The following is a 15785-nucleotide window of genomic DNA, read 5'->3' on the forward strand; positions in this document are numbered from 1 at the left end:
CCCCCGAGACCCTGGCGGACAGAGGCGTCCCGGGCACCTCTCCGGCCCTCTGCCCTCCCAGCAGTGGCGTGGGGCGGGCGTGGCAGCCGCACTGTGACGGTGCCGCTCGGTGCTCTTCTGAACGGCCCGGGAGGTGGGTCTCAGCACCCCCCACTTACGGATGGGGGAACCGAGGCCCAGAGAGGTGAAGTAACTTGCCCGTGCTCACACGGCTCTAACGATAGGGTTGAGATTTGAACCCCTGTACAGCTGACCACCGACAGCTCTAGTCCTCTCGTCCCTAAGCCCCTTGCGGGGGTAGGTCCCCGTGAGAACCTGTGCGTTCCCTTCCTGGGAAAAGGCACACACACAGGAAATCTTAGGTACGTTACACATTTTCCGTATGATTTATAGGCGCTTGTAGATTTCCGCCCACGGAGCTGCCCGTTGCTCCCCGAGAGCCAGATGGTGTGTGAGGCGCTAGGCCTGTGCGAGGGACTTCCTGTTAGTGATGTCAGCAGTCTCGTTTTGGCCCTGCTGGCACCCCCCGTGGGGTTGACAAGACCTTGTTCATGGTCTTCCTCTGTCTCTCTCCCTCTCTCAGGGGCCCGGGAGCCGGCAGACCCTGGCCAAATCCTAACAGTGCTAACTCAGTGAGTACCCAGGTTGGATGGGATGGTGTGTGCGAGGGAGGGGTTTCTAGGATACAGGGTAGTCCTGTCCCCAGGTTGAAGGTGTCATCAGAGGCGGGGATGCAGCAAGACTACCCCCCCCGCCCCGCCCCCCCAATGTCTGCAGGGAGGCGCCTTGCTGTAAGTGGAGGCGTGGGAGTACCGTGCTGGGGCCTTCAGGGTTCCAGGCCCAGCCCTGCAGAAACTCTGACGGGTGAGCTGAGGGCTTGCTCAGAGAGCACTGTGCACCTAGAAACCTCTGGCGAGCCTCTCTTCCCTGGCACGGCTGGCTTCCCGCACTCAGAGGACAGAGCTGGGAAAGGGCTCCACTCAGAAGGCCAGAGGGCTGGGGAGAAGCTCCCGCTTTCCTGTCCTCTTGAGCTGGAGACTCTCCCATGTCCACGCCCCTCCCAAGCTCCCTGCCAAGGCTCTCAGGATCAGTTCAGTGTGGGAACTGGGCTTTGTTCACACCCCCGGCCCTCCCAGGGACACGAACCAGGGAGCCCACCACCTTTCCCCGCAAGAGGGGGAGTGTCCCCAAGTGGATTGGGGAGCCCAAGGGCACTCTGAGTATCAGAGGAAGTGACTCTGACGCATGGCTCCCCCACCTCTTGTTTTTAGATTCCATACTCCTCCTCATCACCTGGTACCTACGTGGTAAGTGGGTGTGGGTGTGGGACATTGCATGTCCAGCCCCATGTGACTGAATGCACAAGAGAACTTTTTCTAGGGTCCCTGTCTCTTTCCCCTTTAAAACACGTTCTGAGCACACGTTCCAAACTGTGCTAGGACCTGCTGTCACTATACAGGTATCTGTACCTTCTGGTGGCCCAGAAGTCCCCCAACAAGACCTAGAGTTAGGTCCCCATCTTGGGGCCTGACCAGTGGCCCAGCTGGTTTCCATCACAGGCCTCTGGTTCCACCCAGTGCCATGGCTGCCTCTGGGTTTGAAGAAAGGATGGGGGCAGACATCGGGGGCGGGGAGGGAGTCCAAGTCCAGCTCCCCCAAGGCTTAAACACTCAGACTCTGCTTGAGCTTTAGCAAGAGCCGAATACCGGGCTGGGCCCTGCGTGAGTCCTCACCTTTGATGTCTCTGGAGCTCGGTGGCTTCTTCCCACCCATATCATTGTCATGGGTTTTTGATGGCCATTTTTATCTCATTTCCAGGGACCTCCTGGTGGTGGTGGCCCCCCAGGAACACCCATCATGCCTAGTCCTGCAGGTAAGAAGGCTTGGGGAAAGGGTGCCATTGAGGGATGAAGGGGCCCCAGAGGGGCCCAAGTGGAGGGCCAAAGCTTACCAACTAGTCCTCCTGAGCAGCACTGCCTCCACCAGGTATCTTGACGTCAGGGAGTTAGGAGGCAGGAGGCCCCTCGTGCCAGTAACCTGTCCTGTGGCCTCAGCCAGGTCACTCCTCCTCTCTGGTTAAAGGATGGGGCAGAGTGGGGGAGATCCAGGAACGAGGGGTCTCACTGTCCTCGGCTCGCACCTGTCCTGGCTGTGCATTTCTCTAGGTCACTAAAAAGGGGCTTTGGAATTCTGGCATCCTGGGACCAGGACCATATAACATGATGCCTCTTGAGTTCCTAGAACTCTTGGCTTTTGGTCCTCTCTATAGGCGATCGCTTCTCCCTCTTTCTTAGATCAGAAGAGGGCATGCGTGCACACATGTGGGCATGCACACACATGCATACACACACTGCATCACGTTTGTGTTTTTCTCCCAGCTGAGAATAACACACTGCCATCTAGAAGGAATTCTACCAGTCTTTACCTACCCAGAGAATAAGAAGTGAGAGGTAGCTGGATTTCTCCCTGAGAAATAGGGTGCCTGCTCCTGATATAAACATGTTAGCTGGTTTTCTAAGGAGACTTTTCTAGTTAATTGGGGGAGACTGAGGGGTCCCTCTGTCCCCAGACTCCCCGACCCCCAGGAGTAGTGGGGGAGCGGGTGGCTGTGATGTTCTGGCTCCCACTCCCGCTCCCTCTTTCTGCTGCTGCATTTTGATGAGCTGCATGACCTACATTCAGACTGGGTCACATTAAACCACTCCATATGTTAATGCGTCTCCAGCCCCATCCTTGCCTCCCCTCCTGCCCCATCAGCTTGGCAGGGTGGCCCCTGGGTAATTTGTGGCGTTTCCCTTTCTCTGATTTGATTAAAGCCACTGGGTGGGATTGGGGGGTTGGGGAACGCAGGTGGCTGTCCCCGCACGGTCCCCGGCAGTGTCTGGGGACCAGATTGGGTTTGGGGTGGGGAGATGAGAATTCGGACCTGCCACCCCACCCCCCTCTGCCACGTTCACGCTGCTGTCCAGACGTCCTGGAATTCTTCGTTTCAGGGTTGAGTGGTTTTCACAGTTGAATTTTCTGTGATTAAAAACTTGGTGAATCTTCATTAAATACAAATTAGCCAGAAAATGGTGGTACTTAGAGGAGATTTTAGGTGATAAAATACAAAAGAATGAGTTCAAGTGCCATGAGTTTGTTTTAATTAAGAAATGAATTAATCACCCCGACTTGTGGGTTTCCACTGTTCTACAGATTCAACAAATTCCAGTGACAACATCTACACAATGATTAATCCGGTGCCGCCTGGAGGCAGCCGGTCCAACGTAAGTCCGCTTTCTAATAATTTACGTATCAGATACCATAACAAATCATAATTAACTTCATCAGCTGAGGGGAAAGCAAGTTTAATTGATTTCAGCCATTTGTTACCAAAGATGAATAAAATAAACCGTCAGAAAAGTGATTAACTCTTGGGGAACTCAGTTCCCATTTCGTAGCTGGGAGAGAAGGGGGATAGCGTGGTGCCCTCTCCCCTCTGGTCAGAGCGGGGCACCCAGGCTTACTGTGGGGATCCCTGCTGCTCGGAGTGGTGTGTTGGTGAGGGAAAGCACTAGGCTGCGGGTGGACCCGGGCCCCACCCTGCCCTGCTGATGGGCTGTGCCGCCCTGGGCCAGTCTGTCACCCTCTCGGGTCTGGAGCTGTGGGTTCCTAGCGCCCATCTGGACACCCGCCTGCCCTGTGCCTCCAGCCCCTTTGGGAGCCCCGTGACTCCTGCACCCTGGGGCTTCTTGGCCTCTCCTCCCTGCCTGGCTGGGAAGCCACCCTCTCCCCCACCCCCCCCGGGCTTCTCCAGGTCCCAACCCTCAGTGATGTTGCAGCTCAAATTCCACTTTGATTGCTGCTCACCCTCCACCTCTGTGTCCCCTGCCCTGTGCCGGATGGCCCTTTGACTCTGCAGCTCTGGCCCGTCTCCGTCTCCCAGCTGGGAGCTCCCTGAGGAGAGGGCTGGTCTGACTCACCTTTGCAGACAGCTCTTCTGCACCAGGCGGGGGAGGTGACTCATGCTGGCCTTGCCTCGAGGAGCGTGTCTGGAAAGGAGGCTGCTGGGGGACCAAACGAACAGTCTGGACTGCAGAGCCAGAGGGTGGGCACGGGGCCCCAAAGTTATTCTGGCCTTTTGGGGGTGCTTTGTTCGGTTTTGTGGGTTTGGGTCCTGATGTGACACCTGAATCACCACTGGGCTGAACACCGATCAGGGACTGCCCCATGCTGGACACGGCACGTGTTCGGTCTTCCGGATGCCTGCTGGATGCAGGGGGACCCAACCCGAGGATCACGTGACTGAGCAGCATGGGAACCGCACTCCCTCACCCTTGCTCCACCATCCCTGTCCGTCTCCTGGGCAGCCAGCACCCCATCACCCCTGCTTCTCATTAGGGTGACCAAGCATCAGGTTTTAGCACTAAAAGCTCTGTGTCCCAGGACAGCGAGTGTCCAAGGTTTTGGCAGTGGATGCAGAAGGTTGGGTGGGAGGGAGCAGGGCTCTTGGGGCACCCCAAAGCCAGGGACTGAGCTCGCTGGGCTCCGCATCAGCTGGAAATGGCACAGAGGACCCTTCTGCCGCGGCCGCCCCTCCCCTGACCACGGACGCCAGCGCTCGTGGCCTGTGGCTCCCAGTGGACGGTCCATGCCGCGGCCCTCCGGGGGCAGCTCAAGTGCACGGCAGCCCGGATGGGGTCCGCCTTGGCTCTGCCCGCGGACTCACTGCTGTGCTCTGTCAGGATCGCGCCGGCCTCATTTTCCACGTTGTGAGTACGGGCGCCAGTGGGGCCCCGACCTCACCAGACCGGCGGCTGCCGGGGTCGGGGAGGACACACGGCGCTGAGGGAGGGGAATGATGGCCACAGAGGTCCCGCACGGTGGGCAGAAGGGGGCACGGAGGCCCTGGGTTGCGGGTGCGGGCCGGACAGCACAGCTCACGCGGCCCGAGAGGTGCCCCGGCTCCGCCAGGGAGGGCGGCCAGCGGATTAGTTAGGGCACAGCACTCAGACCCCACCTCCACCGCCACCATGCCCTTCCCGCTGTGGCTCCATGAACTGAGGAGGCTCAATTCCCGGCTTCAGAGGCTGCACCTGTGTGCCAACAGAAGGGGGCGTTCTGATTTCCAGCTGATTCTGTCAGCTCTTGCCAGCAATCTGGAGCTTCCCACAGTCTGTCAAGTGGTGCCTTGCGTCATGGTGACAAAAACACGTCCCCCAGCTCTTCGGTACTTTGACTCAAAAGCTGGAGGGAGCTTCACATCAGTGTGTTGACTTCTGTGACGATTTTATTTTATTTCTTTAATTTTTTTTTTAAGATTTTATTTATTTATTTGACAGAGAGAGACTGGCAGGGGGAGTGGGAGAGGGAGAAGCAGGCTTCCTGCAGAGCAGGGAGCCCGATGCGGGGCTCGATCCCAGGACCCTGGGATCATGACCTGAGCCGAAGGCAGACGCTTAACCAATGGAGCCAGCTGGGCGCCCATTCTGTGATGATTTTAATGAAACTGCAGAAAACAAATGAAAGATGGCTCTTCTCTTGTCCAAATACAAGCTCAACTTGGCCCCTCTATCTGCATATTTGGCACATTTCATTTGGTGTATAAACTTCTTACCTGCTAACTGTCCCACACACCTTGTCCCCAGCTCTGCTGCCAAAGGGTATGGCTTGCTCACCTGTGATGCCAGGCTTTCATAATGAAAGGTTTGGGTCACCTGTCAGTCTCCTCAAAATGTGCAGATACACTTAACGGGACTTTGGACTTGGTCGACACGTGCCCGCACGGTTGCTGGCATAGAAAAGGTGTTAATGGGTCAGCCTGCCGTGACGTCCTTCTTTAATGGGAACCACACTGAGATGAGAATGTAGAGAGGAATTCCAGGAAGATGGAAATGTTTACGCTGTGAATTTAGTACTGTTCAGTGATCTTTCAGGAGGCCACCGGGAGCCTAGAAGAGGATGAACAGACCACTCCTGAGTCATTCCGGGGGGGGTTGGGGGATTGCATCAAAACCTCATCGGCCAAAGTGTAGGGACTTGGGTTTTGGAAATGAGATTGCCCGAGAACTCAAAACCTGTCACCAGTAAAGAGCAGCCACGTTAAATAGAACTTTCTCAGCTTCTTGATTAAAACTGTAACTTACGGGGCACCTGGGCGGCTCAGCCAATTAAGCATCTGCCTTCGGCTCAGGTCATGATCCCAGCGTCCTGGGATCGAGCCCCGCATCGGGCTCCTGTTCAGCGGGGAGTCTGCTTCTCCCTCTCCCACTCCCCGCTGCTGGTGTGCTGTCTCTCTCTGTCTCTCTCTCTGAAATAAATCTTTTTTTTAAAAAACTATAACTTATTTGGAGTCCAGCTTGGATCTCACAAGTTCATCTCACCTCTGTGCTTTCAGCCACTTCCCCGAGAGAGAGCTTTAAGTGAGAACGACCTCCACGGTGCTTTGGAACGCTTAGAGGTGACGGACATCTGAGACAGGACAGGCCTGCTGATGGATTTAGGGATGCAGAGGACCTGACTGACAAGCTCTGGCCTCCCTAAACTAGCCTGTAGATAGAGTATGATGGACCTCTTAGGAGAGTTGGAAGGGAGTTGCTGCAGGTCTAAAAACCAGTGCGAGTCAGTGACATCCCACGTACTCCATGCACAGACGTGTTTGTAGAGAGGCTTTTTCCGTGTCACCGTGTTGGGCTGACAGCAGGGCCTGATAAGAGCAGAGTGGCAGGTCACAGTGAATTTTGCATTTGCCTCTGTATTCAGTTTACCATTACCTAAAGAAATTAAAAAGCATGGCTTAGAGGCTGTAGGCAATCCAGAGAAGTTCTGGGGGAAAAGCAGGCACCTTCTGCCCTGTTGCACCCGCGAAAGCAAGATGGGTCACCCCGGCAGCTCCACCGCAGCCCCTGGAGAAAACTCAGCCCGGGTTCGCACTCCAGCCATGTCTTCGTGACCTGGCCCGGGCCCATCCAGAAATGTGGCCACCTGTGTTCCCATCCGGATGCTTGTGATTTTTTTAAAAGATTATTTATTGGGGCACCTGGGTGGCTCAGTCGGTTAAGTGTCTGCCTTCAGGTTGGTTTATGGTCCCGGGGTCCTGGGATCAAGCCCCGTGTCGGACTTCCTGCTCAACTGTCTGCTTCTTTCTCTCTGACCCTCCCCCCTGCTTGTGCTCTTGCCTGCACTCTCTCTCAAATGAATATTAATTCGAGAGGAGCCCACTTGTGTGGGAGTGAGAGAGGAGGGGGGAGGAGGAGGGGCAAAGGGAGAGAGAGCGAGAATCTCCAGCAGACTCCCCACTCCATTGAGCTCGGAGCCTGACTCGGGGCTCGATCCCACAACCCTGAGGTCATGACCTGAGCCGAAATCAAGAGTCGGACACTTAACCGACTGAGCCACCCAGGCACCCCAAGAAATGTGATTTTTTTTTTTTTTTTAATTAGAGAGAATGAGAGACAGAGAGCACGAGAGGGAAGAGGGCAGAGGGAGAAGCAGACCCCCTGCTGAGCAGGGAGCCCGATGCGGGACTTGGTCCCGGGACTCCAGGATCATGACCTGAGCCGAAGGCAGTCGCTTAACCAACTGAGCCACCCAGGCGCCCAAGAAATGTGATTTTTAAAAATCAAACATAAGTAGTATCTGTTTAATCAGTCCATCACGTTTAGCTTTTTTTAAAAAAACTTATATTTGTTTAAGACTACATAGTAATATAGCCTACAAAATATAAATACCTAATAAAGAGCTCAAATAAATTACTGTATTAGAGGACCAGAAACATTATAAAAATGTTATGTTTTTCTCACACAGACTGTTCATTTAACTAGTCCTCTGTTCACTGGTCCCGTTAACTAGCCTAACTCTGGCTTTTTTGAGATAATAGCATGTGTGTAACAAGGTCACTAACACAGAATAAAGGAGCGGTGCAGGGACAGCAGGTGTGTGAGGTCGGAGTGCAGTTCACAAGGATACCCAGACTCCGGCGCGCACAGTCCCATCTGCCCGGCGGCGCTGAAGGAGGGCAACAGGGTGCATCTCCGGGGCCTGGCCGGAAGCAAAGCCTTCTCCCCGGTGACCCTGGAAGCACAGGCGACAAAAGCAAAAAGCAGGTAAATGGGACTTGATCAAGACTGAAAACTTCTGCGCTTCAAAGGGACGCCTTCCAGAAGGTAAAAACACAGCCCACAGAGTGCAGAGAACATTTGCAAATCACATACCTGATACGGGACTCGAATCCAAAATATGCAAAGAACTCTTAAAACTCCGTCATGAAAAAACCGCCTAGTTTACAAAATGGGCCAGGGGTCAGGACAGGCATTTCTCCAGAGACGCACTGGTAGCCAACAAGCACACAGAAGGACGCCCCGCCTCGTTGTCACCGGGGAAATGCAAAGCCGCAGTGAGCTCAGCTCTGCACGCTCCCGAGGTGGGAACCGAGAAGGACGCAGCTGCTGTGGAGAACCGTCTGGCAGGTCCTCGGAAGGCTATGCAGGGTCCCCGCATGCCTCGGCGCTCCCACTCTGGGGTCGGTCTCTCCGCACGAGAAACAAAGCGCGTGTCCACCTCGTGATGGCTAGAAAGTGGGAACAACCTCGTGTCCCCCGGCTGAAGGGATAGAGGACGTGCAGTCTGCGTACGCCGGAGCGGGTTTGGCCAGAGAAGGCATGAAGTCCTCTTCGGTGCCCCAGCGCTGGTGAGCCTTGCAGACAGGCTGAGTGAAGGGAGCCAGCCACGAAAGCTCATAGAGGATTCCGTTTATACAAAATGCCCAGAACAGGCAAATCCACAGAGGCAGGAAACAAGTTAATGGTCGTCTGGGGCTGGGGGTTTGAGGGGGAATGGGGAGGGACTGCTAAGGGGTACAGGGCTTCTTCGTGGGGGTGATGACAAGGTTCTAAAATGGATGGTGGTGGTGGTTGCACAACTCTAAATACACGAGAAACCACGGAATTGTACACTTGAAATGGGCCAATTGTATGGTATGTGAATTATATCTCAGTAAAGCTGTTAACAGTACGCAAGAGGGGCGCCTGGGTGGCTCAGTCGGTTAAGTATCTGACTCTTAATCTCGGCTCCGGTCTTGATCTCAAGGTCATGAGTTCAAGCCCCGTGGTGGGCTCTATGCTGGGCATGGAGCCTATTTAAAATAACAATAATAATAATACACAAAAAACCACCATGATACATAATTTCAAATCTTTTTAAATATGTTAGAGTCATATGTTCATGACCTTATCACGCTTGGGGACTGTTTTGTCTGATGGGGTTGTGTCCTCAGTTGACTCCCTAAAACGTCAGTCACCCTTGTCCTCTCATTTGGATTAAGAAGTGTGAAATTTGTTGCCAGATGTCAAAAATGTGCCCCGGTGCCTGTGTGTGGCCCTGGGAAGCCTCTGGGGCGGCAGGAGGCGAGGAGGCTGCGGCTGGGGTGTCCGTGTTTGGGCAGATGGGCGAGAGGGAGCGCCTGCGCCCCAGCCCCGCCCTGCAGCCTGAGCACCCTGGTCTCTTCTCCTGCACTCCCTGCTGCCACCTGCCTCTTCCTGTGCTCGTGCGGGACCCCTACTTAGAATGGCTTCCACGACCTGTCTCTGCCTGCCCAAGTCTACCCCTCAGTTATTTTGGTCCTCTGCCTCCTCCTCCATGCAGCCTGTTTGGATTTCTCTGCCCTCTCCCTGGTGCCTCTTCCTGAAGCCTCGGCCCTGCTTGTCTGCAGCTCCCTTTGCAACGCCGCACGTCTGTCCCGTGGGGTAGTTGGGTGTCCGTAGCTGTGGGCTCCTCTTCTGGGCTGAGGCCCAGCCGTGACTCGGCTCTCTGTCCCTAGCCCTCAGCACGGACCAGATGCCACGCAGTCCACCCCTGTCCACCCTGACGTCCGGTCTGCATCACGGGGCCTTAGCTCTCTGCATGGGGCTCAGCCCTCCCTTCGTGACCATGTGACGTTTCGCTGCTGCTTTTCTGAGATGGTCTGATAGTTCCCCACAGGCCTGAGGCTGGTGGGGCTGGAGCAGATTCGCCTCTGGCCTCTTACCAGCCTGCACCACCACTTCGGCATGGGGATGTCCTCAGTGGCCTCCCTCCACGCTGTCCCCTGCCCAGCTTCTCCCCTTCCCGCCCCCCCCCAGGCACCCAGTAGACCCCATCTCCTCACCTCCCCCTTGGAACTCCTTCATCTCTGAGGCAGCACTCAGAGGCCGTGCCCCCATCCCAGCTCCTCCCAGCTCCTCCCAGCTCTGGGGGACGGGGATGCCTCCGGCAGAGCATTTCCCACTCTCTCCGTGCTTCAGTTTCCTTATCTGTAAAATGGGGAGGAGAAGCATTAATACTTTGGGCCCCTGGCCGGGCACAGGCAGTCATCCATTTGTGTGTGTGTGTCTGTGCGAGGTTCTGACTGGGGAGCCACACGGTCCACCCTAGGGACAGAGAGAGCCCAAGTCCATGCCACTTGGTTAGAGAGCTGTCCCGGTGCGACACTGTGTGGCCCCGGCCCAGTGTCTTTCCTTCTCTGGGTTTGTGTCCTCATTTGGTGCGTAGGGCGGAGCACCTCTGCCCTGCACAACTCTGGGGGCCCAGGAGAGGGGCCAGCTCCAGCCGAGGGGCGTGCCAGAACGGAAGCCCCCTGAGGACACAGCTCTTTTGCAGCTGGGTGTGGGAGCCCAGGAGAGAGCTGCAAAGGGCCTGGGGCCCACTCAGCCACCACGCCCTGTGCTTCTCCCCCAGTTCCCGATGGGTCCAGGCTCAGACGGCCCGATGGGAGGCATGGGCGGCATGGAGCCACACCACATGAACGGATCGTTAGGTAAGCGGGCGCCGGCCCCGTGGTCACACTGCACCAGACCCTGCCCCAGCGGCCGTCTTCGGCTCAGCCAGGCCTGGTCCGCCCTCCCCGCTCCCACTGGCCTTGGCTGGGCCCTAAGGAAGATCCCCAGAGATCCAGCCAGGACGGGAGACTCTGCACAGAAGTAGTGTGGGATTTGGGTGGGTTTGGAGGCCTCTCCACGGAAGAGCAAACAGGAAACTGAATCTGAGCCTTCCTTCCTTCCAGGGTCAGGTGACATAGATGGACTTCCAAAAGTGAGTGTGTATTCTGTTTCCTCCCCGACAGCATCCACCCTGCCCCAGCCCCGAGGCCCCAGAAAACTTGTCTCCCCGTCGGGTGGGACGGTTGCTGGGGCGCTGGGGCTCACCTCCTCTCTGCTCCCTCCAGAATTCTCCGAACAACATAAGTGGCATTAGCAACCCTCCAGGCACCCCTCGGGACGACGGTGAGCTAGGAGGGAACTTCCTGCACTCCTTCCAGAACGACAATGTAAGTGCTGCGTGTCCCCCACCCCCCCCCGCCCCGCTTTGCCCCTGGATTCCTCCTCTTACAGGGCCAGGGGCTGTTTGTTGAACAAGTTGTGGGGCCTGCTGGCTGAGGCCAGCCTGGCTGACTGGTGTCCTGGCAGCCATGTCACTGGCTTTCTCCTCGGTCCCTTTTCTCCACAAAGTGCAGAGCCCCCCCAGCCACCCCCCGCATGGCCTCAACCACTGCCACCGTGACCACTGGCAGGTCCTTCTGGAGGCATCTACAGGGAGGCACAATGCCTCCCAACACTGAGAAAGTGGATGTGGCTGGAAGAGCCCTGGGTTGGGACTCAAGAGGCCTGGGCTCTGGTGCTCTGGGCCTCTGGGCAGCATGGTCTCTGGGGGTCCGCGTCTTTCTGTCCTGGGGAGGAGGGTTCGTGCAACCAGAGATTTCCTGGGGTCTCTGTGCAGGGGGGCTGGCTTCTACTTCCAACCTCATTTGAAGAAACAAGGTCATGCTGCAGCAGCTTTTGAGACCCCCAGACTGGCTCCCGCACAGGGCACCCTGGCAGAGCCCTGGCTCGGCCCTGCAGGAAAGCAGCCCAGCCGGCCCTGGGTGGGGAGGGCAGTGTCTGGGGGGGACTTGAGAAGGGGGGGCGGGGGGGTTACGGCAGCCCCCGGAGCTCCCACCGCGAGGCACAGGCTGGGGCCGAGCCGCCAGAGCCACCCCAGGCTTCCCCGCCCAGCCACACCCCCGACGGGCCCTCCCCAGCGCCCAAGGCTCGCACAGCCTGGCCCTCACAACGCCGTCTCTGCTTCGCCCCTTCCAGTATTCTCCAAGCATGACGATGAGCGTGTGATCCCCTCCTCTTCTCCGAGACGCTGAGAGAGCCGGCATTTCAGGCGGGAAGATGCCAGAAATTATGCAAGAAGAAGTGAGGTGTCATTACCCAGGAGCTGGGGGAGGGGCGTCTCCCTGCTCCCCCTCAGCCCCCCCTCCTCCTCCAGTCCCCCCACCTGTCCCAGTTTTAGTTTCATGCAATAAAAAGGCCGAACTTTTTATTCCATAAAACATGAAGGACAAAACTCAAAATAAAAATATATTTCAAGTCAGTGACCAGAAAAATCCCACCCCTTGCCCATTCCCAAAAGGACCTTTTATGTACGTGACACTTTTTTGTTTGTTTTTTTTTTGTTTGGGGTTTTACCGTTACTGGGATTTTTTAATTTGTTTTCAGGGGGGTTTTTTTGGGGAAAAATTTTTAAAAATGGAAGCTTCTAGCAAGCCCCCCCCCCCCCCCCCCCGTCAACCTCTTTGCTTTCTTCTTTAAAAAAAAAAAAAAAAAAAAAAGGAAAAAAAAAAAAAAAACAAGCCCTGCTGTCTGTCTGTACCCAAGCCCTTCCACCAGGAAAGCTAGTCTAGGTGTGAGGTCTCACGCTGTCTTTGTAGCCATCTAAAAATAATGATAATAATAATAAACTGGGCAGTTTACAATCGGTGGTTTCTTTCAAAAGGCCTTTTTTGGAAAGAGAAAAGAAAGTCACCTTTCTCCGCTTGGGGCTTTTGGTTCGTGCGGATGGGCAAGGGAGGGTAAGGAACCTGTTTCGGTTTTGCTTGATTTCTCTCCCGGCCGAGGTGGCGCCGGCAGCTGCACACGTGGGACCCCAGAACCGTCCCCCCTCCCCCACTATGTGGCCTGAGGGGCCCGACCACCCGACCGCTTTCAGGACTCCGCGGCGGAGACGCGCTGTGACCCGGTGGCATGCACTGTGTTCCCAGGACTGCTTCCTCCTCTCTCTCTTCTGGACCTTCCCCCACCCGGCCTCCCTGACGCTCCAGCCCCGTCCTCAGCCCCCACCCCAGTCTTCCCAGCGAGAATCCTGCCAGCTGGGTGGTGGCCTGGACGGAGCGCAGTGGGGGAGGCCGCCCCCGACAGGATGGCTATGACCTGGGACATGGCAACTGTGACCCCCGCGTTCTCGTCCCGTGGCCCTGGCTCGCATCGTCCTCGTCGTGTGTGTGGGCACCATAGGGCTGGAGTTTGGGTTTTCTTTTGTTTTTTGTTTTTTGGGTTTTTTTCTCTTGATTCTTGCTTCTTTTTCAAAGATGGGAAATTGACCAGAATTGCTCTGTATACGCTTGGAACTGGATGGAAAGACTTCGGAATAGCTGTGGGGGGCGGGGGACACCAGTCAAACAGACGTGCTGTTTCGGTCCTGTTTTTATTTTCAAAAACCGACAAATGCGACAGTGGAGCCTGTCCCCTCCCAGGAGGGGGTGACTCACGGCCTCCCTCACCTCACCGCTCCCATCGAAACCTCTGTGTCTTGCCCTGAAGACACCTGAATTCTTTGTACATTTACAGCCCCTCCTCCCCGCACCCCTGTAGCTGCTGTCTGTTCTCCTCCCTCCCTCCCTGATCCATGTATATCATACTATGTGAGATACCATCTGCCTGAAAAAAGACCTTGTGCGGATTATTGGGAACATTGTAGCTGTTTCTGTGTTTTTTCTTACCTTGTAGTCTGGTTCTGAATTAAGAGAGGAAAAAAAAAAGTAATTATGATACATTGTAGTTTGTGTACGATATATGTTGATAACGTTTTATTAAAGGGACATCTTTTTTCCGCAGCCCTTCCTGACATGTTTCGGGGGGGGTGGGGGACGTGGGTCGGAGTTTATTATACTGACTACAGAATGCAAGGTGACTGGTCGGGCTGTTTTTGTTGCTGGTGCATAACAAGATCTTGTTTTGTGTTCAAGGTGTCCACCCTCTTTTCCTGGGCATGTTAATCTGTATTTTGCATTTGCTCTGCAGGGTCGTAGTGGCCTTTGGGGAGGGGGGGTTGGGAAGCAAGGCCGCAGTCTCACGTCAGACATCTGGGGGCGTTCTAAAATGCACCTTCAGCTTTTTGTCTTGCGGACACACGCCGGTTTGCCGGAAGGTATTTTTCAGCGAGTAGAAGAGGTTCCGCAGGGAGTCCACACAGGCCAGGGGGGCCCCAGGAGCTGTAGCCACAGAGCCTTTCCCACTCGGGTGGCCTCCGCCCTAGGCCAAGGCTGGGGGTCCCCGGGGACACTGATTCTCCTGTTTTCAGTTTGGTCTTGTTTTCACCTCCAAGGATTTTCGGGGTAGCCTTCGGCATCCTGGCGGGGGGTGGGCAGACGTGGGGAGACCCAGCCCCAGCCTCCGTCCACAGAGTAGAGCCAGGGCCCCACGTAAGCCGTGGGGTGTGCGGGTGTGGACATTTGAAGTAGGATTTTCTGCTTCCCTCGAGCTTCGGGAACCTTGCTCCAGGCCCGCAGGAGGGGAGGGAAACCGTGTCGGAGCCAAATGTGGGCTCAGTAGACCTTCACGAGGTCTGACCCTTCCAGACGCAAACTGCCAGTTTCCGATGTTTTTTTTTTTTTTTTAAAGATTTTATTTATTTGACAGAGAGATAGAAGAGCACAAGCAGAGGGAGCGGCAGAGGGAGAGGGAGAAGCAGGCTCTGCACTGAGCAGGGAACCCGATGCGGGGCTCGATCCCAGGACCCCGAGATCATGACCTGAGCCGAAGGCAGCCGCTTAACCATCTGAGCCACTCAGGCGCCCTCCTCTCTGCTTTTGCCGCTACTTCCCTGTGGCCGTGGGCGAGTGCGTTCCTACCCGTGTCCTGTCTCCTCGTCTACAAACCTTCCTCACAGGGTGGTCGTGAGGACGGGCTGGCGCTCGCGAGGGGCTCGCACCCGTAGGGGCCGCCAAGTTAGCGGCCGGGGTGCTGAGCTGGGAGGGGATCCTGCCTCGAGCCTCACCGTCTCCCCCACCCCTGCTTGCGGGGTGTTCCTCAGAGCTGGGGACGTGTGTTCCCTGTCCCCAGAATCACCCAGTGGGCGCTCATTCAAGGAGGAACTGGATGTTTGTTGGGTAGTCACCCCTGCATACTGTCACCTGTGGGCAGCAGCTCAGGCAGGGGAAAGGTGGCCTTCACGGCTTCCGTGGATCCGGAGCAGAGCGCTCTGTCCGCGTCTGCTGGCAAACTGGGAGCTCCTGGAGGAGACCGGGGCTCGTTCTGTAGCTCCGGCTCCCCGCACGAGGCCGGGCACACAGCAGGTGCTTTTAACTGGGCCTAATTGCTGCACTGCCCCTAGAGGAGGTCTGTAGTGGGGACCCTCAGGGCTCCGTCCCCAGGCCCGACCTAGTGTTAGGCGCCATCGTGGTCCGGCTGGGGATGAGGAGATCCGTGATGTGTGTGTCGGGGCGGGGGGCGGTGACCGCTAGAAGGGGCTGTGCTGCTGTGGGGAGGCTGGACTCGTCACCCGGGGCAGCAAGCCTACCCTGGACGCAGGTGGGGAGGCTGAGGCTGCGGGCACTTGGGGTCTGGGGAAGTGGAGACCTCTCTGTGGAAAAGGCAGCTGTCCTCACGTGAGACTTCCAGCTCTTCGCACTACATACACCACCCGGTCTCTGAGCCTGTTCCCCCTCCCGTAGTGGGGGGTAAAACCCGGCAGCGCTGTCTGCCTCACCTTGCAGCTCAGCTGCGTGG

The 15785-nt window shown here is 56.4% G+C and overlaps 1 protein-coding gene across 3 annotated transcripts in view; it reads left to right on the plus strand.

Annotated features, from left to right (window-relative positions):
- Nucleotides 1-13889, plus strand: part of SSBP3 (single stranded DNA binding protein 3) — a 162619-nt gene extending 148730 nt beyond the window's left edge. Inside the window, exons 10-17 of one of the 3 annotated variants that reach the window (XM_035018477.1) lie at nucleotides 584-632; nucleotides 1272-1307; nucleotides 1819-1873; nucleotides 3196-3266; nucleotides 10693-10771; nucleotides 11018-11046; nucleotides 11180-11281; nucleotides 12090-13889. In XM_035018477.1, coding sequence (XP_034874368.1) covers nucleotides 584-632; nucleotides 1272-1307; nucleotides 1819-1873; nucleotides 3196-3266; nucleotides 10693-10771; nucleotides 11018-11046; nucleotides 11180-11281; nucleotides 12090-12119 — 451 coding nt within the window. In that variant the 3' untranslated portion in view covers nucleotides 12120-13889. The remainder of the gene's footprint in view (nucleotides 1-583; nucleotides 633-1271; nucleotides 1308-1818; nucleotides 1874-3195; nucleotides 3267-10692; nucleotides 10772-11017; nucleotides 11047-11179; nucleotides 11282-12089) is intronic. The other 2 variants (XM_035018478.1, XM_035018479.1) reach the window with 2 other exon arrangements.
- The last annotated feature ends 1896 nt before the right edge of the window (nucleotides 13890-15785 follow it).

The sequence above is a fragment of the Mirounga leonina genome, unplaced genomic scaffold, assembly GCF_011800145.1.
Source record: "Mirounga leonina isolate KUSES-001 unplaced genomic scaffold, KU_Mleo_1.0 Mir_173, whole genome shotgun sequence".
Taxonomy (NCBI): Eukaryota; Metazoa; Chordata; class Mammalia; order Carnivora; family Phocidae; genus Mirounga; species Mirounga leonina.